This window comes from Somniosus microcephalus, unplaced genomic scaffold (genome assembly GCF_052327205.1).
Source record: "Somniosus microcephalus isolate GS21.2 unplaced genomic scaffold, FLI_Smic_1.0 unresolved_chr7, whole genome shotgun sequence".
Lineage (NCBI taxonomy): Eukaryota > Metazoa > Chordata > Chondrichthyes > Squaliformes > Somniosidae > Somniosus > Somniosus microcephalus.
In genome coordinates, this window is record NW_028225185.1 from 30,035,053 (window position 1) to 30,062,262 (window position 27,210).

At 51.6% G+C, this 27,210-nt stretch overlaps 1 protein-coding gene across 1 annotated transcript in view; it reads right to left on the bottom strand.

Moving 5' to 3' along the window:
• The window catches only part of LOC147086716 (GRIP1-associated protein 1-like), a 124,206-nt gene that overhangs the window by 528 nt on the left and 96,468 nt on the right, over positions 1 to 27,210 (bottom strand). Inside the window, exons 16-17 of the mRNA XM_085978308.1 lie at positions 21,218 to 21,352; positions 102 to 592 (exon numbers count right to left, since the gene is read on the bottom strand). Of these exons, the coding sequence (XP_085834434.1) occupies positions 102 to 592; positions 21,218 to 21,352 (626 nt within the window). The remainder of the gene's footprint in view (positions 1 to 101; positions 593 to 21,217; positions 21,353 to 27,210) is intronic.

Genomic DNA, 27,210 nt, shown 5'->3' on the forward strand with positions numbered 1-27,210 from the left:
TGCGGGGCGGCCATTTTTTTTGCTGGCCGCCTGCCAGCGCCTCTTCGTGCCGCCGTCCCCGGCCTCCTGAGCGCCGCCCCCCCCCCCCGGGCAGTGCCAACTGTGTCCCAAGAGCCCGGCACTTCTCCTCGGTGCCCAGCTCTTTTGCCAGCACTCGCGATCTCCGATCGCGCTGCAGCAGGCTCCTCCCCTTTAAGAAGGGGAGGAAGGCCTGCAGTACCGCAGTGCGTGTGGCGCTGCGGCACGTTGCGCTGCGATTTTTCAGTTGCAGCGCCCCAAGAGGGATGCGGGGCGCCTCGAGCAGCGCCCCGCTTCCGTCTGGGGCGCTGAAACTGAATTTCCGGCTGGCGCTCGCGGCTCCTTCCGGGGCGGGTACTTCCGGCGCCCAGGCGAGACTGGCGCCCCACCGAATTTCTAGGCCCAGGTGTTTACAAGCGATGAAAGGCGGCAGAGGGGGGAAGAGGCAAATATCCGCGTGGTAATGGGGGCCACCGACCTTCCGCGCCTCCTCCAGATCCTGCTGGGTCTGATCCTTGTCCTGCTCCAGGCGCTGCACCTGTTCCAACAGCAGCTCATTGGCCTGGCTCTCCCCCTAGACACGGGCAGACAAGGACAAATTCTTGACTGGGCTTACAGAAGAGCATACGAACATACAAAACAGGAGCGGGGAATCGGCCTCAAGGCCACTCGAGCCTGCTCCGCCATTCAATAAGATCACGGCTGATCTTCGACCTCAACTCCACTCTCCCGCCCGATCCCCATATCCCTCGATTCCCCGAGAGTCCAAAAATCTACCGATCTCAGCCTTGAATAGACTCAACGACTGAGCCTCCACAGCCCTCTGGGGCAGAGAATTCCAAAGATTCACCGCCCTCTGAGTGAAGAAATTCCTCCTCATCTCAGTCCTCAATGGCCGACCCCTTATCCTGAGACTGTGACCCCTGGTTCGAGACTCTCCAGCCAGGGGGGGAAACAGCCTCTCAGCATCTACCCTGTCAATCCTTCTCTCTCGGCTCGCCATCACCCAGGGAGATTCCTGCCCGGTGTTTGCTGGCAGCATCGTCCCTCGCTGTGGGCACCCGCACCCCTTCCCTACACCCCGCCCCCAACAGCCCCCATTCCTCTGCTAAGCATCCACTCCCTTCCTCCTTCCCTCTCCCCCAGTGCACCCGATCCACTCCCACCGTCCCCCCCGGGCACCCAAGAACCCCCACCCCAGAGCATCTACTGCCCTCCTCCTTCCCCTCACCCGGGCGCCCATTCCTGATCATTGACCCCTGCTGCAAAGTGTGTGTGTGTGTGTGTTGGTCGAGCGAGTGGATTGGGTCCCGCTGCGATGCACACCACAGCCGAATATCCTCGCCGACATTCACCAGGGAGGGAGGGCGGTCACTCGTGATGGCGGGGAGAGGGGCGCTGCAAGCTCCCATGGAATTCATACCCCAGTCCTCGCGCCTCCAGGGGTGAGGCGGGGAGCACAGGGAAAGAGAGAAAAAAAGTGAAAGATTAAAGCATTTCAAGTACTGAGGGAGCGCCGCACTGTCGGAGGGGCGGTACTGAGGGAGCGCCGCACTGCCGGAGGGGCGGTACTGAGGGAGCGCCGCACTGTCGGAGGGGCGGTACTGAGGGAGCGCCGCACTGTCGGAGGGGCGGTACTGAGGGAGCGCCGCACTGCCGGAGTCGCGGTACTGAGGGAGCGCCGCACTGTCGGAGGGGCGGTACTGAGGGAGCGCCGCACTGTCGGAGGGGCGGTACTGAGGGAGCGCCGCACTGTCGGAGGGGCGGTACTGAGGGAGCGCCGCACTGTCGCGGGGGCGGTACTGAGGGAGCGCCGCACTGTCGGGGGGGCGGTACTGAGGGAGCGCCGCACTGTCGGAGGAGCGGTACTGAGGGAGCGCCGCACTGTCGGAGGAGCGGTACTGAGGGAGCGCCGCACTGTCGGAGGGGCGGTACAAATGCAAGTTTGATGGCAATATAGGAACAGGTGGAGGCCATTTAGCCCCCAAAGCGGGGCCCGCAACCTCAACAGCAGAGTGAGACAGAGTGCAGCGAAAGCCCTTCTCCCCGTCACCTCCAAGCTAAGATGCCTGAGCGCAGGCGATAAAAATGCAGACGGTATCAAAAATTTAACAGCGGAGATTAAAATATTCATAAGAGGAAGATAGAGTGAAGCAGCAGGCAGTAAATTTTTGATTGCATTAACTGGGCCCCCTTGCTCCAAAAATACATTTGAAACTCGTGCATGAAAAATTAATCCTCGCCGCTAATTATTGCTTGCGCGGGAATGATAGCTTCCCCAGCTCACTCAGTCACTGCAGACGTGCTTGCTGCCTGTAAGTAGTGCTGAGATAGTGGGTCTGGAGCCTGGTGGGGAGGGGGGCGCGGTGGGATGGCTGCTATTGTCAGCCTCAAAGCCATGGGGGGTTTTCTGGGGCGGGAATCGAGAATCAGCCAGGTTTTTGCCACAAAGAAAAAATCTACGCTAACACTCCAGGGCAGTACTGAGGGAGCGCCACACATTCGGAGGGGCGGTACTGGGGGAGCGCCGCACTGTCGGAGGGGCAGTACTGAGGGAGCGCCACACATTCGGCGGGGCGGTACTGAGGGAGCGCCACACATTCGGAGGGGCGGTACTGAGGGAGCGCCGCACTGTCGGAGGGGCGGTACTGAGGGAGCGCCGCACTGTCGGAGGGGCGGTACTGAGGGAGCGCCGCACTGTCGGAGGGGCAGTACTGAGGGAGCGCCGCACTGTCGGAGGGGCGGTACTGAGGGAGCGCCGCACTGTCGGAGGGGCGGTACTGAGGGAGCGCCGCACTGTCGGAGGGGCGGTACTGAGGGAGCGCCGCACTGTCGGAGGGGCAGTACAAAATGCAAGTTTGATGGCAATATGGGAATAGGAGGAGGCCATTCAGCCCCCTCGAGCCTGTTACATTAGGAACAGGAGGAGGCCATTCAGCCCCCTCGAGCCTGTTACATTAGGAACAGGAGGAGGCCGTTCAGCCCACCTCGAGCCTGTTACATTAGGAACAGGAGGAGGCCATTCAGCCCCCTCGAACATGTTACATGAGGAACAGGAGGAGGCCGTTCAGCCCCCTCGAACCTGTTACATTAGAAACAGGAGGAGGCCGTTCAGCCCCTTGAGCCTGTTCGTCATTCATTGAGGTCATCTGCTGATCTGCGACCTAACTGCATCTCCCTGCTTTCGGCCCACATCCCTTAATACCTTTGGTTAACAAAAACCAACAATCTCAGATTTAAAATGAACAATTGACCTAACATCAATTGCCGTTTGCGGAAGAGAGTTCCAAACTTCTACCACCCTTTGTGTGTCGAAGTGTTTCCTAACTTCACCCCTGAAAGGTCTGTCTCTAATTTTTAGACTCTGCCCCCTAGTCCGAGACTCCCCAACCAGCGGAAATAGTTTCTCTCTCTCCACCCTGTCAGTTCCCCCTCAATATCTTGAAAACTCCAAACAAATCCAAGCGTGGAGGAGGGGGCAGGTGCCACGGGGGAACAAGAGACGCCCCAACGAGCCGGTCGAAGAACCGGCGTTGGCTCCCGCCTGAAAAAGGGGGGAGGTTGGATGGAGGGGGGGTGGTTGGCCTCGGGCTGGGCAGCGGAACGCATGCGTCGAACCTGGCACCCCACAGGATAGCCGGCGCCTTCGGGCGGGGAGCGGAGCGCAAGCGGGAAATTGTGGCCAGCTCCAGCTATGGCCAGCTCCAGGTATGGCCAGCTCCAGGTATGGCCAGCTCCAGGTATGGCCAGCTCCAGGTATGGCCAGCTCCAGGTATGGCCAGCTCCAGGTATGGCCAGCTCCAGGTATGGCCAGCTCCAGGCATGGCCAGCTCCAGGCATGGCCAGCTCCAGGCATGGCCAGCGGAAGGTATGGCCAGCTCCAGGTATGGCCAGCTCCAGGTATGGCCAGCTCCAGGCATGGCCAGCTCCAGGCATGGCCAGCTCCAGGCATGGCCAGCTCCAGGCATGGCCAGCGGAAGGTATGGCCAGCTCCAGGTATGGCCAGCTCCAGGCATGGCCAGCTCCAGGCATGGCCAGCGGAAGGTATGGCCAGCTCCAGGTATGGCCAGCTCCAGGTATGGCCAGCTCCAGGCATGGCCAGCTCCAGGCATGGCCAGCGGAAGGTATGGCCAGCTCCAGGTATGGCCAGCTCCAGGCATGGCCAGCTCCAGGCATGGCCAGCGGAAGGTATGGCCAGCTCCAGGTATGGCCAGCTCCAGGTATGGCCAGCTCCAGGTATGGCCAGCTCCAGGTATGGCCAGCTCCAGGTATGGCCAGCTCCAGGTATGGCCAGCTCCAGGTATGGCCAGCTCCAGGCATGGCCAGCTCCAGGCATGGCCAGCTCCAGGCATGGCCAGCTCCAGGTATGGCCAGCTCCAGGCATGGCCAGCTCCAGGTATGGCCAGCTCCAGGCATGGCCAGCTCCAGGCATGGCCAGCTCCAGGCATGGCCAGCGGAAGGCCCCGCTCCAGCTCATGACAGCCGATGGGAAACACAGGTATAACAATCAATGCGAACCATGTAATATTTATGGGAATGTCTAACCTTGTTTTAACCCTGAAGTCCAATGTCAGCTGCCTTATTACAACCCTGATGGCTCACTAAATTATGCAAGAGAGGGACAGGGAAATAAAGATGATGTTTGGCACTCAAACTGCGACCACAACAGGTCGACAGTCACCGGCTCAGAGACCAGCATTTCAGCAACTTACAGTGCCCGCTGTGAAACTCCGGGGTACAGTACTGGTGGGTACAGGTCTGTCACTGTATAACACTGGGGTACAGTACTGGTGGGTACAGGTCTGTCACTGTATAACACTGGGGTACAGTACTGGTGGGTACAGGTCTGTCACTGTATAACACTGGGGTACAGTATTGGTGGGTACAGGTCTGTCACTGTATAACACTGGGGTACAGTACTGGTGGGTACCGGTCTGTCACTATAACACTGGGGTACAGTACTGGTGGGTACAGGTCTGTCACTGTATAACACTGGGGTACAGTACTGGTGGGTACAGGTCTGTCACTGTATAACACGGGTACAGTATTGGTGGGTACAGGTCTGTCACTGTATAACACTGGGGTACAGTACTGGTGGGTACAGGTCTGTCACTGTATAACACTGGGGTACAGTACTGGTGGGTACAGGTCTGTCACTGTATAACACTGGGGTACAGTACTGGTGGGTACAGGTCTGTCACTGTATAACACTGGGGTACAGTACTGGTGGGTACAGGTCTGTCACTGTATAACACTGGGGTACAGTACTGGTGGGTACAGGTCTGTCACTGTATAACACTGGGGTACAGTACTGGTGGGTACAGGTCTGTCACTGTATAACACTGGGGTACAGTACTGGTGGGTACAGGTCTGTCACTGTATAACACTGGGGTACAGTACTGGTGGGTACAGGTCTGTTACTGTATAACACTGGGGTACAGTACTGGTGGGTACAGGTCTGTTACTGTATAACACTGGGGTACAGTACTGGTGGGTACAGGTCTGTCACTGTATAACACTGGGGTACAGTACTGGTGGGTACAGGTCTATTACTGTATAACACGGGTACAGTACTGGTGGGTACAGGTCTGTCACTGTATAACACTGGGGTACAGTACTGGTGGGTGCAGGTCTGTCACTGTATAACACTGGGGTACAGTACTGGTGGGTACAGGTCTGTCACTGTATAACACTGGGGTACAGTACTGGTGGGTACAGGTCTGTCACTGTATAACACGGGTACAGTACTGGTGGGTACAGGTCTGTCACTGTATAACACTGGGGTACAGTACTGGTGGGTACAGGTCTGTCACTGTATAACACTGGGGTACAGTACTGGTGGGTACAGGTCTGTCACTGTATAACACTGGGGTACAGTACTGGTGGGTACAGGTCTGTCCCTGTATAACACTGGGGTATAGTACTGGTGGGTACAGGTCTGTCACTGTATAACGGGTACAGTACTGGTGGGTACAGGTCTGTCACTGTATAACACTGGGGTATAGTACTGGTGGGTACAGGTCTGTCACTGTATAACGGGTACAGTACTGGTGGGTACAGGTCTGTCACTGTATAACACTGGGGTACAGTACTGGTGGGTACAGGTCTGTCACTGTATAACACTGGGGTACAGTACTGGTGGGTACAGGTCTGTCACTGTATAACACTGGGGTACAGTACTGGTGGGTACAGGTCTGTCACTGTATAACACTGGGGTACAGTATTGGTGGGTACAGGTCTGTCACTATAACACTGGGGTACAGTACTGGTGGGTACAGGTCTGTCACTGTATAACACTGGGGTCCAGTACTGGTGGGTACAGGTCTGTCACTATAACACTGGGGTACAGTACTGGTGGGTACAGGTCTGTCACTGTATAACACTGGGGTACAGTACTGGTGGGTACAGGTCTGTGACTGTATAACACTGGGGTACAGTACTGGTGGGTACAGGTCTGTCACTGTATAACACTGGGGTACAGCACTGGTGGGTACAGGTCTGTCACTGTATAACACTGGGGTACAGTACTGGTGGGTACAGGTCTGTCACTGTATAACACTGGGGTACAGTACTGGTGGGTACAGGTCTGTCATTGTATAACACTGGGGTACAGTACTGGTGGGTACAGGTCTGTCACTGTATAACACTGGGGTACAGTACTGGTGGGTACAGGTCTGTCACTGTATAACACTGGGGTACAGTACTGGTGGGTACAGGTCTGTCATTGTATAACACTGGGGTACAGTACTGGTGGGTACAGGTCTGTCACTGTATAACACTGGGGTACAGTACTGGTGGGTACAGGTCTGTCGCTGTATAACACTGGGGTACAGTACTGGTGGGTACAGGTCTGTCTCTGTATAACACTGGGGTACAGTACTGGTGGGTACAGGTCTGTCTCTGTATAACACTGGGGTACAGTACTGGTGGGTACAGGTCTGTCTCTGTATAACACTGGGGTACAGTACTGGTGGGTACCGGTCTGTCGCTGTATAACACTGGGGTACACTACTGGTGGGTACAGGCCTGTCACTGTATAACACTGGGGTACAGTACTGGTGGGTACCGGTCTGTCACTGTATAACACTGGGGTACAGTACTGGTGGGTACAGGTCTGTCACTGTATAACACTGGGGTACAGGACTGGTGGGTACAGGTCTGTCGCTGTATAACACGGGGGTGCAGTACTGGTGGGTACAGGTCTGTCGCTGTATAACACTGGGGTACAGTACTGGTGGGTACAGGTCTGTCACTGTATAACACTGGGGTACAGTACTGGTAGGTACAGGTCTGTCACTGTATAACACTGGGGTACAGGACTGGTGGGTACAGGTCTGTCACTGTATAACACTGGGGTACAGTACTGGTGGGTACAGGTCTGTCGCTGTATAACACGGGGGTGCAGTACTGGTGGGTACAGGTCTGTCGCTGTATAACACTGGGGTACAGTACTGGTGGGTACAGGTCTGTCACTGTATAACACTGGGGTACAGTACTGGTAGGTACAGGTCTGTCACTGTATAACACTGGGGTACAGGACTGGTGGGTACAGGTCTGTCACTGTATAACACTGGGGTACAGTACTGGTGGGTACAGGTCTGTCGCTGTATAACACGGGGGTGCAGTACTGGTGGGTACAGGTCTGTCACTGTATAACGGGTACAGTACTGGTGGGTACAGGTCTGTCACTAACACTGGGGTACAGTACTGGTGGGTACAGGTCTGTCACTGTATAACACTGGGGTACAGTACTGGTGGGTACAGGTCTGTCACTGTATAACACGGGTACAGTACTGGTGGGTACAGGTCTGTCACTATAACACTGGGGTACAGTACTGGTGGGTACAGGTCTGTCACTGTATAACACTGGGGTACAGTACTGGTGGATACAGGTCTGTCACTGTATAACACTGGGGTACAGTACTGGGGGGTACAGGTCTGTCACTGTATAACACGGGTACAGTACTGGTGGGTACAGGTCTGTCACTGTATAACACTGGGGTACAGTACTGGTGGATACAGGTCTGTCACTGTATAACACTGGGGTACAGTACTGGGGGGTACAGGTCTGTCACTGTATAACACTGGGGTACAGTACTGGTGGGTACAGGTCTGTCACTGTATAACACTGGGGTACAGTACTGGTGGGTACAGGTCTGTCGCTGTATAACACTGGGGTACAGTACTGGTGGGTACAGGTCTGTCACTGTATAACACTGGGGTACAGTACTGGTGGGTACAGGTCTGTTACTGTATAACACGGGTACAGTACTGGTGGGTACAGGTCTGTCACTGTATAACACTGGGGTACAGTACTGGTGGGTACAGGTCTGTCACTGTATAACACTGGGGTACAGTACTGGTGGGTACAGGTCTGTCACTGTATAACACTGGGGTACAGTACTGGTGGGTACAGGTCTGTCCCTGTATAACACTGGGGTATAGTACTGGTGGGTACAGGTCTGTCACTGTATAACGGGTACAGTACTGGTGGGTACAGGTCTGTCACTGTATAACACTGGGGTATAGTACTGGTGGGTACAGGTCTGTCACTGTATAACGGGTACAGTACTGGTGGGTACAGGTCTGTCACTGTATAACACTGGGGTACAGTACTGGTGGGTACAGGTCTGTCACTGTATAACACTGGGGTACAGTACTGGTGGGTACAGGTCTGTCACTGTATAACACTGGGGTACAGTACTGGTGGGTACAGGTCTGTCACTGTATAACACGGGTACAGTACTGGTGGGTACAGGTCTGTCACTGTATAACACTGGGGTACAGTACTGGGGGGTACAGGTCTGTCACTGTATAACACTGGGGTACAGTACTGGTGGGTACAGGTCTGTCACTAACACTGGGGTACAGTACTGGTGGGTACAGGTCTGTCACTGTATAACACTGGGGTACAGTACTGGGGGGTACAGGTCTGTCACTGTATAACACTGGGGTACAGTACTGGTGGGTACAGGTCTGTCAGTGTATAACACTGGGGTACAGTACTGGTGGGTACAGGTCTGTCACAGTATAACACTGGGGTACAGTACTGGGGGGTACAGGTCTGTCACTGTATAACACTGGGGTACAGTACTGGTGGGTACAGGTCTGTCACTGTATAACACTGGGGTACAGTACTGGTGGGTACAGGTCTGTCACTGTATAACACTGGGGTACAGTACTGGTGGGTACAGGTCTGTCACTGTATAACACTGGGGTACAGTACTGGGGGGGTACAGGTCTGTCACTGTATAACACTGGGGTACAGTACTGGTGGGTACAGGTCTGTCACTGTATAACACTGGGGTACAGTACTGGTGGGCACAGGTCTGTTACTGTATAACACTGGGGTACAGTACTGGTGGGTACAGGTCTGTCACTGTATAACACTGGGGTACAGTACTGGTGGGTACAGGTCTGTCACTGTATAACACTGGGGTACAGTACTGGTGGGTACAGGTCTGTCACTGTATAACACTGGGGTACAGTACTGGTGGGTACAGGTCTGTCCCTGTATAACACTGGGGTACAGTACTGGTGGGTACAGGTCTGTCACTGTATAACACTGGGGTACAGTACTAGTGGGTACAGGTCTGTCACTGTATAACACTGGGGTACAGTACTGGTGGGTACAGGTCTGTCACTGTATAACACTGGGGTACAGTACTGGTGGGTACAGGTCTGTCACTGTATAACACTGGGGTACAGTACTGGTGGGTACAGGTCTGTCACTGCATAACACGGGTACAGTACTGGTGGGTACAGGTCTGTCACTGTATAACACTGGGGTACAGTACTGGTGGGTACAAGTCTGTCACTGTATAACACTGGGGTACAGTACTGGTGGGTACAGGTCTGTCACTATAACACTGGGGTACAGTACTGGTGGGTACAGGTCTGTCACTGTATAACACTGGGGTACAGTACTGGTGGGTACAGGTCTGTCACTGTATAACACGGGGGTACAGTACTGGTGGGTACAGGTCTGTCACTGTATAACACTGGTACAGTACTGGTGGGTACAGGTCTGTCACTGTATAACACTGGGGTACAGTACTGGTGGGTACAGGTCTGTCATTGTATAACACTGGGGTACAGTACTGGTGGGTACAGGTTTGTCATTCTATAACACTGGGGTACAGTACTGGTGGGTACAGGTCTGTCACTGTATAACACTGGGGTACAGTACTGGTGGGTACAGGTCTGTCACTGTATAACACTGGGGTACAGTACTGGTGGGTACAGGTCTGTCATTGTATAACACAGGGGTACAGTACTGGTGGGTACAGGTTTGTCATTCTATAACACTGGGGTACAGTACTGGTGGGTACAGGTCTGTCAGTGTATAACACTGGGGTACAGTACTGGTGGGTACAGGTCTGTCACTGTATAACACTGGGGTACAGTACTGGTGGGTACAGGTCTGTCACTGTATAACACTGGGGTACAGTACTGGTGGGGACTGGTCTGTCACTGTATAACACTGGGGTACAGTACTGGTGGGTACAGGTCTGTCACTATAACACTGGGGTACAGTACTGGTGCATACAGGTCTGTCACTGTATAACTCTGGGGTACAGTACTGGTGGGTACAGGTCTGTCACTGTATAATACTGGGGTACAGTACTGGTGGGTACAGGTCTGTCACTGTATAACACTGGGGTACAGTACTGGTGCGTACAGGTCTGTCACTGTATAACTCTGGGGTACAGTACTGGAGGGTACAGGTCTGTCACTGTATAACGCTGGGGTACAGTACTGGTGGGTACAGGTCTGTCACTGTATAACACTGGGGTACAGTACTGGTGGGTACAGGTCTGTCACTGTATAACACTGGGGTACAGTACTGGGGGGTACAGGTCTGTCACTGTATAACACGGGTACAGTACTGGTGGGTACAGGTCTGTCACTGTATAACACTGGGGTACAGTACTGGTGGGTACAGGTCTGTCACTGTATAACACTGGGGTACAGTACTGGTGGGTACAGGTCTGTCACTGTATAACACTGGGGTACAGTACTGGTGGGTACAGGTCTGTCACTGTATAACACTGGGGTACAGTACTGGTGGGTACAGGTCTGTCACTGTATAACACTGGGGTACAGTACTGGTGGGTACAGGTCTGTCACTGTATAACACTGGGGTACAGTACTGGTGGATACAGGTCTGTCACTGTATAACACTGGGGTGCAGTACTGGTGGGTACAGGTCTGTCGCTGTATAACACTGGGGTACAGTACTGGTGGGTACAGGTCTGTCACTGTATAACACTGGGGTACAGTACTGGTGGGTACAGGTCTGTCACTGTATAACACTGGGATACAGTACTGGTGGGTACAGGTCTGTCACTGTATAACACTGGGGTACAGTACTGGTGAGTACAGGTCTGTCACTGTATAACACTGGGGTACAGTACTGGTGGGTACAGGTCTGTCACTGTATAACACTGGGGTACAGTACTGGTGGGTACAGGTCTGTCGCTGTATAACACTGGGGTACATTACTGGTGGGTACAGGTCTGTCACTGTATAACACGGGTACAGTACTGGTGGGTACAGGTCTGTCACTGTATAACACTGGGGTACAGTACTGGTGGGTACAGGTCTGTCACTGTATAACACTGGGGTACAGTACTGGTGGGTACAGGTCTGTCACTGTATAACACGGGTACAGTACTGGTGGGTACAGGTCTGTCACTGTATAACACTGGGATACAGTACTGGTGCGTACAGGTCTGTCACTGTATAACACTGGGGTACAGTACTGGTGGGTACAGGTCTGTCACTGTATAACACTGGGGTACAGTACTGGTGAGTACAGGTCTGTCACTGTATAACACTGGGGTACAGTACTGGTAGGTACAGGTCTGTCACTGTATAACACTGGGGTACAGTACTGGTTGGTACAGGTCTGTCACTGTATAACACTGGGGTACAGTACTGGGGGGTACAGGTCTGTCACTGTATAACACTGGGGTACAGTACTGGTGGGTACAGGTCTGTCACTATAACACTGGGGTACAGTACTGGTGGGTACAGGTCTGTCACTGTATAACACTGGGGTACAGTACTGGTGGGTACAGGTCTGTCACTGCATAACACGGGTACAGTACTGGTGGGTACAGGTCTGTCACTGTATAACACTGGGGTACAGTACTGGTGGGTACAGGTCTGTCACTGTATAACACTGGGGTACAGTACTGGTGCGTACAGGTCTGTCACTGCATAACACTGGGGTACAGTACTGGTGGGTACAGGCCTGTCACTGCATAACACGGGTACAGTACTGGGGGGTACAGGTCTGTCACTGTATAACACTGGGGTACAGTACTGGTGGGTACAGGTCTGTCACTGTATAGCACTGGGGTACAGTACTGGTGGGTACAGGTCTGTCACTGTATAACACTGGGGTACAGTACTGGGGGGTACAGGTCTGTCACTGTATAACACTGGGGTACAGTACTGGTGGGTACAGGTCTGTCACTGTATAACACTGGGGTACAGTACTGGTGGGTACAGGTCTGTCACTGCATAACACGGGTACAGTACTGGTGGGTACAGGTCTGTCACTATAACACTGGGGTACAGTACTGGTGGGTACAGGTCTGTCCCTGTATAATACTGGGGTACAGTACTGGTGGGTACAGGTCTGTCACTGCATAACACGGGTACAGTACTGGTGGGTACAAGTCTGTCACTGTATAACACTGGGGTACAGTACTGGTGGGTACAGGTCTGTCACTGTATAACACTGGGGTACAGTACTGGTTGGTACAGGTCTGTCACTATAACACTGGGGTACAGGACTGGTGGGTACAGGTCTGTCACTGTATAACACTGGGGTACAGTACTGGGGGGTACAGGTCTGTCACTATAACACTGGGGTACAGTACTGGTGGGTACAGGTCTGTCACTGTATAACACTGGGGTACAGTACTGGTGGGTACAGGTCTGTCACTGTATAACACTGGGGTACAGTACTGGTGGGTACAGGTCTGTCACTGTATAACACTGGTACAGTACTGGTGGGTACAGGTCTGTCACTGTATAACACTGGGGTACAGTACTGGTGGGTACAGGTCTGTCACTGTATAACACTGGGGTACAGTACTGGTGGGTACAGGTCTGTCACTGTATAACACTGGGGTACAGTACTGGGGGGGTACAGGTCTGTCACTGTATAACACTGGGGTACAGTACTGGTGGGTACAGGTCTGTCACTGTATAACACTGGGGTACAGTACTGGTGGGCACAGGTCTGTTACTGTATAACACTGGGGTACAGTACTGGTGGGTACAGGTCTGTCACTGTATAACACTGGGGTACAGTACTGGTGGGTACAGGTCTGTCACTGTATAACACTGGGGTACAGTACTGGTGGGTACAGGTCTGTCACTGTATAACACTGGGGTACAGTACTGGTGGGTACAGGTCTGTCCCTGTATAACACTGGGGTACAGTACTGGTGGGTACAGGTCTGTCACTGTATAACACTGGGGTACAGTACTAGTGGGTACAGGTCTGTCACTGTATAACACTGGGGTACAGTACTGGTGGGTACAGGTCTGTCACTGTATAACACTGGGGTACAGTACTGGTGGGTACAGGTCTGTCACTGTATAACACTGGGGTACAGTACTGGTGGGTACAGGTCTGTCACTGCATAACACGGGTACAGTACTGGTGGGTACAGGTCTGTCACTGTATAACACTGGGGTACAGTACTGGTGGGTACAAGTCTGTCACTGTATAACACTGGGGTACAGTACTGGTGGGTACAGGTCTGTCACTATAACACTGGGGTACAGTACTGGTGGGTACAGGTCTGTCACTGTATAACACTGGGGTACAGTACTGGTGGGTACAGGTCTGTCACTGTATAACACGGGGGTACAGTACTGGTGGGTACAGGTCTGTCACTGTATAACACTGGTACAGTACTGGTGGGTACAGGTCTGTCACTGTATAACACTGGGGTACAGTACTGGTGGGTACAGGTCTGTCATTGTATAACACTGGGGTACAGTACTGGTGGGTACAGGTTTGTCATTCTATAACACTGGGGTACAGTACTGGTGGGTACAGGTCTGTCACTGTATAACACTGGGGTACAGTACTGGTGGGTACAGGTCTGTCACTGTATAACACTGGGGTACAGTACTGGTGGGTACAGGTCTGTCATTGTATAACACAGGGGTACAGTACTGGTGGGTACAGGTTTGTCATTCTATAACACTGGGGTACAGTACTGGTGGGTACAGGTCTGTCAGTGTATAACACTGGGGTACAGTACTGGTGGGTACAGGTCTGTCACTGTATAACACTGGGGTACAGTACTGGTGGGTACAGGTCTGTCACTGTATAACACTGGGGTACAGTACTGGTGGGGACTGGTCTGTCACTGTATAACACTGGGGTACAGTACTGGTGGGTACAGGTCTGTCACTATAACACTGGGGTACAGTACTGGTGCATACAGGTCTGTCACTGTATAACTCTGGGGTACAGTACTGGTGGGTACAGGTCTGTCACTGTATAATACTGGGGTACAGTACTGGTGGGTACAGGTCTGTCACTGTATAACACTGGGGTACAGTACTGGTGCGTACAGGTCTGTCACTGTATAACTCTGGGGTACAGTACTGGAGGGTACAGGTCTGTCACTGTATAACGCTGGGGTACAGTACTGGTGGGTACAGGTCTGTCACTGTATAACACTGGGGTACAGTACTGGTGGGTACAGGTCTGTCACTGTATAACACTGGGGTACAGTACTGGGGGGTACAGGTCTGTCACTGTATAACACGGGTACAGTACTGGTGGGTACAGGTCTGTCACTGTATAACACTGGGGTACAGTACTGGTGGGTACAGGTCTGTCACTGTATAACACTGGGGTACAGTACTGGTGGGTACAGGTCTGTCACTGTATAACACTGGGGTACAGTACTGGTGGGTACAGGTCTGTCACTGTATAACACTGGGGTACAGTACTGGTGGGTACAGGTCTGTCACTGTATAACACTGGGGTACAGTACTGGTGGGTACAGGTCTGTCACTGTATAACACTGGGGTACAGTACTGGTGGATACAGGTCTGTCACTGTATAACACTGGGGTGCAGTACTGGTGGGTACAGGTCTGTCGCTGTATAACACTGGGGTACAGTACTGGTGGGTACAGGTCTGTCACTGTATAACACTGGGGTACAGTACTGGTGGGTACAGGTCTGTCACTGTATAACACTGGGATACAGTACTGGTGGGTACAGGTCTGTCACTGTATAACACTGGGGTACAGTACTGGTGAGTACAGGTCTGTCACTGTATAACACTGGGGTACAGTACTGGTGGGTACAGGTCTGTCACTGTATAACACTGGGGTACAGTACTGGTGGGTACAGGTCTGTCGCTGTATAACACTGGGGTACAGTACTGGTGGGTACAGGTCTGTCACTGTATAACACGGGTACAGTACTGGTGGGTACAGGTCTGTCACTGTATAACACTGGGGTACAGTACTGGTGGGTACAGGTCTGTCACTGTATAACACTGGGGTACAGTACTGGTGGGTACAGGTCTGTCACTGTATAACACGGGTACAGTACTGGTGGGTACAGGTCTGTCACTGTATAACACTGGGATACAGTACTGGTGCGTACAGGTCTGTCACTGTATAACACTGGGGTACAGTACTGGTGGGTACAGGTCTGTCACTGTATAACACTGGGGTACAGTACTGGTGAGTACAGGTCTGTCACTGTATAACACTGGGGTACAGTACTGGTAGGTACAGGTCTGTCACTGTATAACACTGGGGTACAGTACTGGTTGGTACAGGTCTGTCACTGTATAACACTGGGGTACAGTACTGGGGGGTACAGGTCTGTCACTGTATAACACTGGGGTACAGTACTGGTGGGTACAGGTCTGTCACTATAACACTGGGGTACAGTACTGGTGGGTACAGGTCTGTCACTGTATAACACTGGGGTACAGTACTGGTGGGTACAGGTCTGTCACTGCATAACACGGGTACAGTACTGGTGGGTACAGGTCTGTCACTGTATAACACTGGGGTACAGTACTGGTGGGTACAGGTCTGTCACTGTATAACACTGGGGTACAGTACTGGTGCGTACAGGTCTGTCACTGCATAACACTGGGGTACAGTACTGGTGGGTACAGGCCTGTCACTGCATAACACGGGTACAGTACTGGGGGGTACAGGTCTGTCACTGTATAACACTGGGGTACAGTACTGGTGGGTACAGGTCTGTCACTGTATAGCACTGGGGTACAGTACTGGTGGGTACAGGTCTGTCACTGTATAACACTGGGGTACAGTACTGGGGGGTACAGGTCTGTCACTGTATAACACTGGGGTACAGTACTGGTGGGTACAGGTCTGTCACTGTATAACACTGGGGTACAGTACTGGTGGGTACAGGTCTGTCACTGCATAACACGGGTACAGTACTGGTGGGTACAGGTCTGTCACTATAACACTGGGGTACAGTACTGGTGGGTACAGGTCTGTCCCTGTATAATACTGGGGTACAGTACTGGTGGGTACAGGTCTGTCACTGCATAACACGGGTACAGTACTGGTGGGTACAAGTCTGTCACTGTATAACACTGGGGTACAGTACTGGTGGGTACAGGTCTGTCACTGTATAACACTGGGGTACAGTACTGGTTGGTACAGGTCTGTCACTATAACACTGGGGTACAGGACTGGTGGGTACAGGTCTGTCACTGTATAACACTGGGGTACAGTACTGGGGGGTACAGGTCTGTCACTATAACACTGGGGTACAGTACTGGTGGGTACAGGTCTGTCACTGTATAACACTGGGGTACAGTACTGGTGGGTACAGGTCTGTCACTGTATAACACTGGGGTACAGTACTGGTGGGTACAGGTCTGTCACTGTATAACACTGGTACAGTACTGGTGGGTACAGGTCTGTCACTGTATAACACTGGGGTACAGTACTGGTGGGTACAGGTCTGTCGCTGTATAACACTGGGGTACAGTACTGGTGGGTACAGGTCTGTCACTGTATAACACGGGTACAGTACTGGTGGGTACAGGTCTGTCGCTGTATAACACTGGGGTACAGTACTGGTGGGTACAGGTCTGTCACTGTATAACACTGGGGTACAGTACTGGTGGGTACAGGTCTGTCACTGTATAACACTGGGGTACAGTACTGGTGGGTACAGGTCTGTCACTGTATAACACTGGGGTACAGTACTGGTGGGTACAGGTCTGTCACTGTATAACACTGGGGTACAGTACTGGTGGGTACAGGTCTGTCACTGTATAACACTGGGGTACAGTACTGGTGGGTACAGGTCTGTCACTGTATAACACGGGTACAGTACTGGTGGGTACAGGTCTGTCACTGTATAACACTGGGGTACAGTACTGGTGGGTACAGGTCTGTCACTGTATAACACTGGGGTACAGTACTGGTGGGGACAGGTCTGTCACTGTATAACACTGGGGTACAGTACTGGTGGGTACAGGTCTGTCACTGTATAACACTGGGGTACAGTACTGGTGGGTACAGGCCTGTCACTGTATAACACTGGGGTACAGTACTGGGGGGTACAGGTCTGTCGCTGTATAACACTGGGGTACAGTACTGGTGGGTACAGGTCTGTCACTGTATAACACTGGGGTACAGTACTGGTGGGTACAGGTCTGTCACTGTATAACACTGGGGTACAGTACTGGTGGGTACAGGTCTGTCACTGTATAACACTGGGGTACAGTACTGGTGGGTACAGGTCTGTCACTAACACTGGGGTACAGTACTGGTGGGTACAGGCCTGTCACTGTATAACACTGGGGTACAGTACTGGTGGGTACAGGCCTGTCACTGTATAACACTGGGGTACAGTACTGGTGGGTACAGGTCTGTCACTGTGTAACACTGGGGTACAGTACTGGTGGGTACAGGTCTGTCACTGTATAACACTGGGGTACAGTACTGGTGGGTACAGGTCTGTCACTGTATAACACTGGGGTACAGTACTGGTGGGTACAGGTCTGTCACTGTATAACACGGGTACAGTACTGGTGGGTACAGGTCTGTCACTGTATAACACTGGGGTACAGTACTGGTGGGTACAGGTCTGTCACTGTATAACACTAGGGTACAGTACTGGTGGGCACAGGTCTGTCACTGTATAACACTGGGGTACAGTACTGGTGGGTACAGGTCTGTCACTGTATAACACTGGGGTACAGTACTGGTGGGTACAAGTCTGTCACTGTATAACACTGGGGTACAGTACTGGTGGGTACAGGTCTGTCACTGTATAACACTGGGGTACAGTACTGGTGAGTACAGGTCTGTCACTGTATAACACTGGGGTACAGTACTGGTGGGTACAGGTCTGTCACTGTATAACACTGGGGTACAGTACTGGTGGGTACAGGTCTGTCACTGTATAACACTGGGGTACAGTACTGGTGAGTACAAGTCTGTCACTGTATAACACTGGGGTACAGTACTGGTGGGTACAGGTCTGTCACTGTATAACACTGGGGTACAGTACTGGTGGGTACAGGTCTGTCACTGTATAACACTGGGGTACAGTACTGGTGGGTACAGGTCTGTCACTGTATTACACTGGGGTACAGTACTGGTGGGTACAGGTCTGTCACCGTATAACACTGGGGTACAGTACTGGTGGGTACAGGTCTGTCACAGTAACACTGGGGTACAGTACTGGTGGGTACAGGTCTGTCACTGTATAACACTGGGGTACAGTACTGGTGGGTACAGGTCTGTCACTGTATAACACTGGGGTACAGTACTGGTGGGTACAGGTCTGTCACTGTATAACACTGGGGTACAGTACTGGTGGGTACAGGTCTGTCACTGTATAACACTGGGGTACAGTACTGGTGGGTACAGGTCTGTCACTGTATAACACTGGGGTACAGTACTGGTGGGTACAGGTCTGTCACCGTATAACACTGGGGTACAGTACTGGTGGGTACAGGTCTGTCACTGTATAACACTGGGGTACAGTACTGGTGGGGACAGGTCTGTCACTGTATAACACTGGGGTACAGTACTGGTGGGTACAGGTCTGTCACTGTATAACACTGGGGTACAGTACTGGTGGGTACAGGTCTGTCACTGTATAACACTGGGGTACAGTACTGGTGGGGACAGGTCTGTCACTGTATAACGGGTACAGTACTGGTGGGTACAGGTCTGTCACTGTATAACACTGGTACAGTACTGGTGGGTACAGGTCTGTCTCTGTATAACACTGGGGTACAGTACTGGTGGGTACAGGTCTGTCGCTGTATAACACTGGGGTACAGTACTGGTGGGTACAGGTCTGTCACTGTATAACACTGGGGTACAGTACTGGTGGGTACAGGTCTGTCACTGTATAACACTGGGGTACAGTACTGGTGGGTACAGGTCTGTCACTGTATAACACTGGGGTACAGTACTGGTGGGTACAGGTCTGTCACTGTTTAACACTGGGGTACAGTACTGGTGGGTACAGGTCTGTCACTGTAACACTGGGGTACAGTACTGGTGGGTACAGGTCTGTCGCTGTATAACACTGGTGTACAGTACTGGTGGGTACAGGTCTGTCACTATAACACTGGGGTACAGTACTGGTGGGTACAGGTCTGTCACTGTATAACACTGGGGTACAGTACTGGTGGGTACAGGTCTGTCACTGTATAACACTGGGGTACAGTACTGGTGGGTACAGGTCTGTCACTGTATAACACTGGGGTACAGTACTGGTGGGTACAGGTCTGTCACTGTATAACACTGGGGTACAGTATTGGTGGGTACAGGTCTGTCACTGTATAACACTGGGGTACAGTACTGGTGGGTACCGGTCTGTCACTGTATAACACTGGGGTACAGTACTGGTGGGTACAGGTCTGTCACTGTATAACACTGGGGTACAGTACCGGTGGGTACAGGTCTGTCACTGTATAACACTGGGGTACAGTACTGGTGGGTACAGGTCTGTCACTGTATAACACGGGTACAGTACTGGTGGGTACAGGTCTGTCACTGTATAACACTGGGGTACAGTACTGCTGGGTACAGGTCTGTCGGTGTATAACACTGGGGTACAGTACTGGTGGGTACAGGTCTGTCGGTGTATAACACTGGGGTACAGTACTGGTGGGTACAGGTCTGTCACTGTATAACACTGGGGTACAGTACTGCAGCTGATCTTCATCACTCCCCACCCCAGGGGCCATCACGACCAATTGCCTGCTTATCACCGATATAGCACCGGCCAAGAATGGAGCCTGGCATCTTTCCGTGCGGAAGCTGTCGCCTTTAAGATCAATGTTCAGAATCTGCTGACCTCCATCGCCATCTAGTGTCAGTTGCTCGTCATTACAATTGCTGTGTTTTACACTGTCCCATCAAACACTCCCAGGGCAGGTACAGCACGGGTTAGATACAGAGTAAAGCTCGCTCTACACTGTCCCATCAAACACTCCCAGGGCAGGTACAGCACGGGTTAGATACAGAGTAAAGCTCCCTCTACACTGTCCCATCAAACACTCCCAGGGCAGGTACAGCACGGGTTAGATACAGATTAAAGCTCCCTCTACACTGTCCCATCAAACACTCCCAGGGCAGGTACAGCACAGGTTAGATACAGAGTAAAGCTCCCTCTACACTGTCCCCATCAAACATTCCCAGGGCAGGTACAGCACGGGTTAGATACAGAGTAAAGCTCCCTCTACACTGTCCCATCAAACACTCCCAGGGCAGATACAGTACAGGTTAGATACAGAGTAAAGCTCCCTCTACACTGTCCCCATCAAACACTCTCAGGGCAGGTACAGCACGGGTTGGATACAGAGTAAAGCTCCCTCTACACTGTCCCATCAAACACTCCCAGGGCAGGTACAGCACGGGTTAGATACAGAGTAAAGCTCCCTCTACACTGTCCCCATCAAACACTCCCAGGGCAGGTACAGCACGGGTTAGATACAGAGTAAAGCTCCCTCTACACTGACTTAACCAGCTGACCCTGCCCTCCACTGAGCAGTAATTCATGTTCAGTCTCCCCACCTCACGATCTTCAAATTCACGTCAGATGTTCTGTTTCTTTAACACATCAGCCATTTCGACAACAAATGAGGAACCTTCACAGAGCTGGTCGCTCCCAGGCGTACCTGTAGCTGACTGCTGAGGTCATCCTTCTGGGCCACGAGCACCTCCAGCTCGCCCTGTCGCTGCTGAATCTCAAGCGTGAACGACACGACCTGATTTCGCAGCAGGTTCATCTCCTGGGTCTTAGCTGTCTGGATCTGTTCACAGACACAAAGAACATCAAGTTACGATACAGAGTAAAACTCCCTCCACACTGTCCCCATCAAACATTCCCAGGGGAAGTACAGCACGGGTTAGATACAGAGTAAAGCTCCCTCCACACTGTCCCCATCAAACACTCCCAGGGCAGGTACAGCACGGGTTAGATACAGAGTAAAGCTCCCTCTACACTGTCCCCATCAAACACTCCCAGGGCAGGTACAGCACGGGTTAGATACAGAGTAAAGCTCCCCCTACACTGTCCCATCAAACACTCCCAGGGCCGATACAGCACGGGTTAGATACAGAGTACGATAGCAAAATACTGCAGATGTTGGAAATCCGAAATAACAACAGAAAATGCTGGAAAAACTCAGCAGGTCAGGCAACATCCGTGGAGGGAAATTTGAGTTGACGTTTCGGGTTGGACCCTTCTTCAAAACTGAAAAGAAAAGAAACTAGATCGGAGGCAGGGCTGCGATCGGACAAAAGAATAAAAGAAACAAAAGAAGTAAAAGAGATTAGAAGCTAGACGAGATAGTAATAGGCTGGGATTAGGTGTAAAGTGTACTGGCAGGGCAAGAGATAGCTGCCAGGTGTGAGAGAGAAACAATAGGAAAGGGGGGGGGGGGGGGGGAAAGGAGTGGAACAATTACAAGAGAAATTGTAATTGTTCCACTCCTTTTCCCCCCCCCACCTTTCCTTTTGTTTCTCTCTCACACCTGGCAGCTATCTTCTGCCCTGCCAGTACACTTTACACCTAATCCCAGCCTATTACTATCTCGTCTAGCTTCTAATCTCTTTTACTTCTTTTGTTTCTTTTATTCTTTTGTCCGATCGCAGCCCTGCCTCCGATCTAGTTTCTTTTCTTTTCAGTTTTGAAGAAGGGTCCAACCCGAAACGTCAACTCAAATTTCCCTCCACGGATGTTGCCTGACCTGCTGAGTTTTTCCAGCATTTTCTGTTGTTATTTTAGATACAGAGTAAAGCTCCCTCTACACTCATAGAGTCATAGAGTCATAGAGTTTTACAGCACAGAAAGAGGCCCTTCGGCCCATCGTGTCTGCGCCGCCCATCCTTCCCTGTCCAGTCTAATCCCATTTTCCAGCATTTGGTCCATAGCCTTGTATGCAATGGCATTTCAAGTGCTCATCCAAATGCTTCTTGAATGTTGTGAGGGTTCCTGCCTCTACCACCCTTTCAGGCATTGAGTTCCACATTCCAACCACCCTCTGGGTGAAAAAGTTCCTCCTCAAATCCCCTCTAAATCTCCTGCCCCTTACCCTGAATCTATGCCCCCTTGTTATTGACCCCCCTACTAAGGGGAAAAGTTCCTCTTTGTCTACCCTATCTATGCCCCTCATCATTTTGTACACCTCAATCAGGTCCCCCCTCAGCCTTCTTTGCTCCAAGGAAAACAACCCCAGCCTGTCCAGCCTCTCTTCATAGCTGAGGCGCTCCATCCCAGGTAACATCCTGGTGAATCTTCTCTGCACCCTCTCCAAAGCAATCACATCCTTCCTATAGTGAGGCGACCAGAACTGCACACAGTACTCCAGCTGTGGCCTCACCAGCGTTTTGTACAGTTCCATCATAACCTCCCTGCTCTTATATTCTATGCCTCGGCTAATGAAGGCAAGTATCCCATATGCCTTTTTAACCACCTTATCTACCTGTTCCGCTGCCTTCAGGGATCTATGTACATGTACACCAAGGTCCCTCTGACCCTCTGTACTTCCTAGGGTCCTACCACTCATTGTGTATTCCCTTGCCTTATTTGTCCGTCCAAAATGCATCACCTCGCACTTTTCAGGGTTAAATTCCATTTGCCACTTTTCCGCCCATCTGACCAACCCGTTTATATCGTCCTGTAGCCTGAGGCTTTCCTCCTCACAATTTACCACCCCACCAATTTTCGTGTCATCTGCGAACTTACTGATCATACCTTTTACATTCTCATCCAAATCATTTATGTAGATCACAAACAACAAGGGACCCAGCACCGATCCCTGAGGTACCCCACTGGACACAGGCTTCCAGTCACAAAAGCAACCTTCGACCATCACCCTCTGCCTCCTGCCACTCAGCCAGTTTATGATCCAACGCGCCAAGGCACCCTGGATCCCATGGGCTCTTACCTTCTTGACCAGTCTCCTATGCGGGACTTTGTCAAAAGCTTTACTGAAGTCCATGTAAACCACATCCACAGCATTTCCCTCATCCACCCCCCTAGTCACCCCCTCGAAAAATTCAATCAGATTTGTCAGACATGATTTACCCTTGACAAAGCCATGCTGACTATCCCCGATTAATCCTTGCCTCTCCAAGTGGAGACTAATTTTGTCCCTCAGAATTTTTTCCAATAATTTCCCTACCACAGATGTTAGGCTCACTGGCCTGTAATTCCCTGGTTTATCCCTGCTACCCTTCTTGAATAATGGTACTACGTTAGCTGTTCTCCAGTCCTCTGGTACATCCCCTGTGGCCAGAGAGGTTCTGAAAATTTGTGTCAGAGCCCCTGCAATCTCCTCCTTTGCCTCCCACAGCAGCCTGGGATACATCTCGTCTGGGCCTGGGGATTTATCCACTTTTTGGCCTGCTAAAACCGCTAGCACCTCCTCCCTCTCGATGCTAATATGTTCAAGTATGTCACAGCCCCCTTGCCCGATTTCTATGTCTGCATCGTCTTTCTCCATAGTGAACACAGATGCAAAAAATTCATTTAAAACCCCGCCTACATCATCTGGCTCTACACACAGATTGCCACTTTGGTCCCTAATGGGCCCTACCCTTTCCCTGGTTATCCTCTTGCCCTTAATATACTTATAAAACATCTTAGGATTTTCCTTTATTTTGCTCGCCAGTGTTATTTCATGGCCCCTCCTCGCCCTCCTAATTTCTTTTTTAAGTATGCCCCTGCATTTTTTATACTCCTCTAGGGCTTCTTCCGTCTTTAGTCTTTTGTAACTGCCAAAAGCCCCCCTTTTATTTCTAATGCATTTTTGTATATCCCTTGTCATCCAAGGTTCCCTTTGCTTGTTGGTCCCACCCTTGACCTTTACAGGAACATGTTGGCGTTGTACTCTCTCTATTTCCCTTCTGAAAGTCTCCCACTGTTTTGATGCGGATTTTCCTATAAGTAGCTGCTCCCAGTCCAATTTGGCCAGATCCTGCCTTATCATATTAAAATCGGCCTTCCCCCAATTTAGAACCCTTATTTCCGGGCCTTCTTTGTCTTTTTCCATGACCACCTTAAATCTCACCGAATTGTGGTCACTGTCGCCAAAATGCTCTCCTACTGACACTTCCACCACTTGCCCGGCTACATTCCCCAGAATTAGGTCCAGTACCGCCCCCTCTCTTGTAGGACTTTCTACATGTTGGCTCAAAAAGCTCTCCTGGATGCACTTTAAGAATTCTGCACCCTCTAAGCCTTTCACACTCTGACTATCCCAATTTATATTGGGGAAGTTGAAATCCCCCACTATTATTACCCTATTAGTTTCGCACTTTTCTGAGATTTGCCTACATATCTGTTCCTCTATCTCCCCCTGACTGTTTGGGGGCCTATAGTACACTCCCAGCAAAGTGCTTGCCCCCTTTTTGTTTTTAAGTTCTACCCATATGGCCTCATTAGAGGAACCCGCTAATATATCATCCCTCCTTACAGCAGTAATTGACTCCTTAATTAATATTGCAACACCCCCTCCCCTTTTACACCCCCCTCTGTCTCGCCTGAAGATTCTATACCCCGGAATATTGAGCTGCCAGTCCTGACCCTCCCTCAACCATGTCTCCGTGATAGCAACAATATCGTACTCCCATGTGTTCAACAACAACTTCAGTTCATCCACCTTATTTGCAAGACTCCTTGCATTAAAATAAATGCCTTCCAGCCCTGCCATATTCTCTTTTGCCTTCACATATTTGCTTTGCCTTCCCAGCTGACTTGTTTTTCCCTCTGTATTTGGCTGTAAATCACCCCCTACTATAGCTCCACTCTGTACCCCATCCCCCTGCCAAGTTAGTTTAAACCCCCCCCAGCAGTGCTAGCAAACCTCCCCGCAAGGATATTGGTTCCCCTCTGGTTCAGGTGTAAACCGTCCGACTTGTACAAGTCCCACCTTTCCCAGAAGCAGACCCAGTGATCCAGGAAACTAAAGCCCTCCCCCCTGCACCATCCCTTTAGCCACGCATTCATCTGTTCTATCTTCCTATTTCTATACTTACTAGCACGTGGCACCGGGAGTAATCCAGAGATTACAACCCTTGAGGTCCTGCTCTTTAATCCTTCACCTAGCTCCCTAAATTCTTGCTGCAGGACCTCATCCCTCTTTTTACCTATGTCGTTGGTACCAATGTGGACCACGACCACTGGCTGTTCACCCTCCCCCTCCAGAATGCCCTGCAGCCGCTCAGTGACATCCTTGACCCTGGCACCAGGGAGGCAACAAACCATCCTGGATTCACGTCTACGGCCACAGAAACGCCTATCTGTTCCCCTTACTATAGAATCCCCTACCACTATTGCTCTCCCACTCTTTTTCCCCCCTTCCTGGGCAGCAGGAGCACCGCCAGTGCCAGGAAGTTGGCTGCTGCTGCCTTCCCCTGGTGAGTCATCCCCCTCAACAGTATCCAAAGCGGTATACTTGTTTGAAAGGGGGATGTCCGCAGGGGTTCCCTGCACTACCTGCCTGCCTTTGTTGCTCCGCCTGATGGTCACCCCCTGTGCTGCCCTACCCTGAGGCGTGAACAACTCGCTAAACGTGCTATCCACGAGCCTCTCAGCATCGCGTATGCTCCAAAATTCATCCACCCGCAGCTCGAGCGCCACAATGCGGTCTACAAGTAGCTGCAGCTGGATGCATTTCCCGCACACATGGTCGCCAGGGACACTGGCAGCGTCCCTGATTTCCCACATAGAGCAGGAGGAGCAGAACACGGGTCTGAGCTCTCCTGCCATGACTTACTCCTTTAATTAATCTAAAAATTTATTCAATACCCCAGTTACAGGTATACTCTAGGGCGCTTTATTTACCAACTGTCCTCACCACAACAGAGCCCCTAGAAATTTAACACCACAGAATTCAAGCTTGTAATGAAAAGAGAGAAATACTCACCAACCAACACTGTCCCGTCAAACACTCCCAGGGCAGGTACAGCATGGGTTAGATACAGAGTAAAGCTCCCTCTACACTGTCCCCATCAAACACTCCCAGGGCAGGTACAGCACGGGTTAGATACAGAGTAAAGCTCCCTCTACACTGTCCCGTCAAACACTCCCAGGGCAGGTACAGCATGGGTTAGATACAGAGTAAAGCTCCCTCTACACTGTCCCCATCAAACACTCCCAGGGCAGGTACAGCACGGGTTAGATACAGAGTAAAGCTAGAAGCACATGGCATTAAAGGGACGGTGGTAACTTGGGTATGAAATTGGCTGAGGGATAAGATGCAGAGAGTCGCGGTGAACAGAAGTTGTTCTGAATGCCGAGAAGCATCAGTGGGGTCCACCCCAGGGATTGGTAATAGGGACCACTGCTTTTGTTTGTTATCTATAAATGACCTGGACTTGAGTTTGGGGAGCACAATTGCAAAGTCTGCGAATTATAAAAAACTTGGCAACGTAGTACATAGTGAAGATAGTTGCAGACTTCAAGAGGACATAGACAGACTGGTGAAATGGGCAAACACGTGACAAATGCAATTTAATGCGGATAAGTGATGCACTTGAAACCACTCGGAGAGGCAGCATCATCGAAACAGTACTATTCTGAGAGGGGGGTTGCAAGAGCAGCGGGGCCGGGGGTGCGTCGTCACAACTCTCTGAAGGTGGCAGGGCCGTTAAGATATGGGAT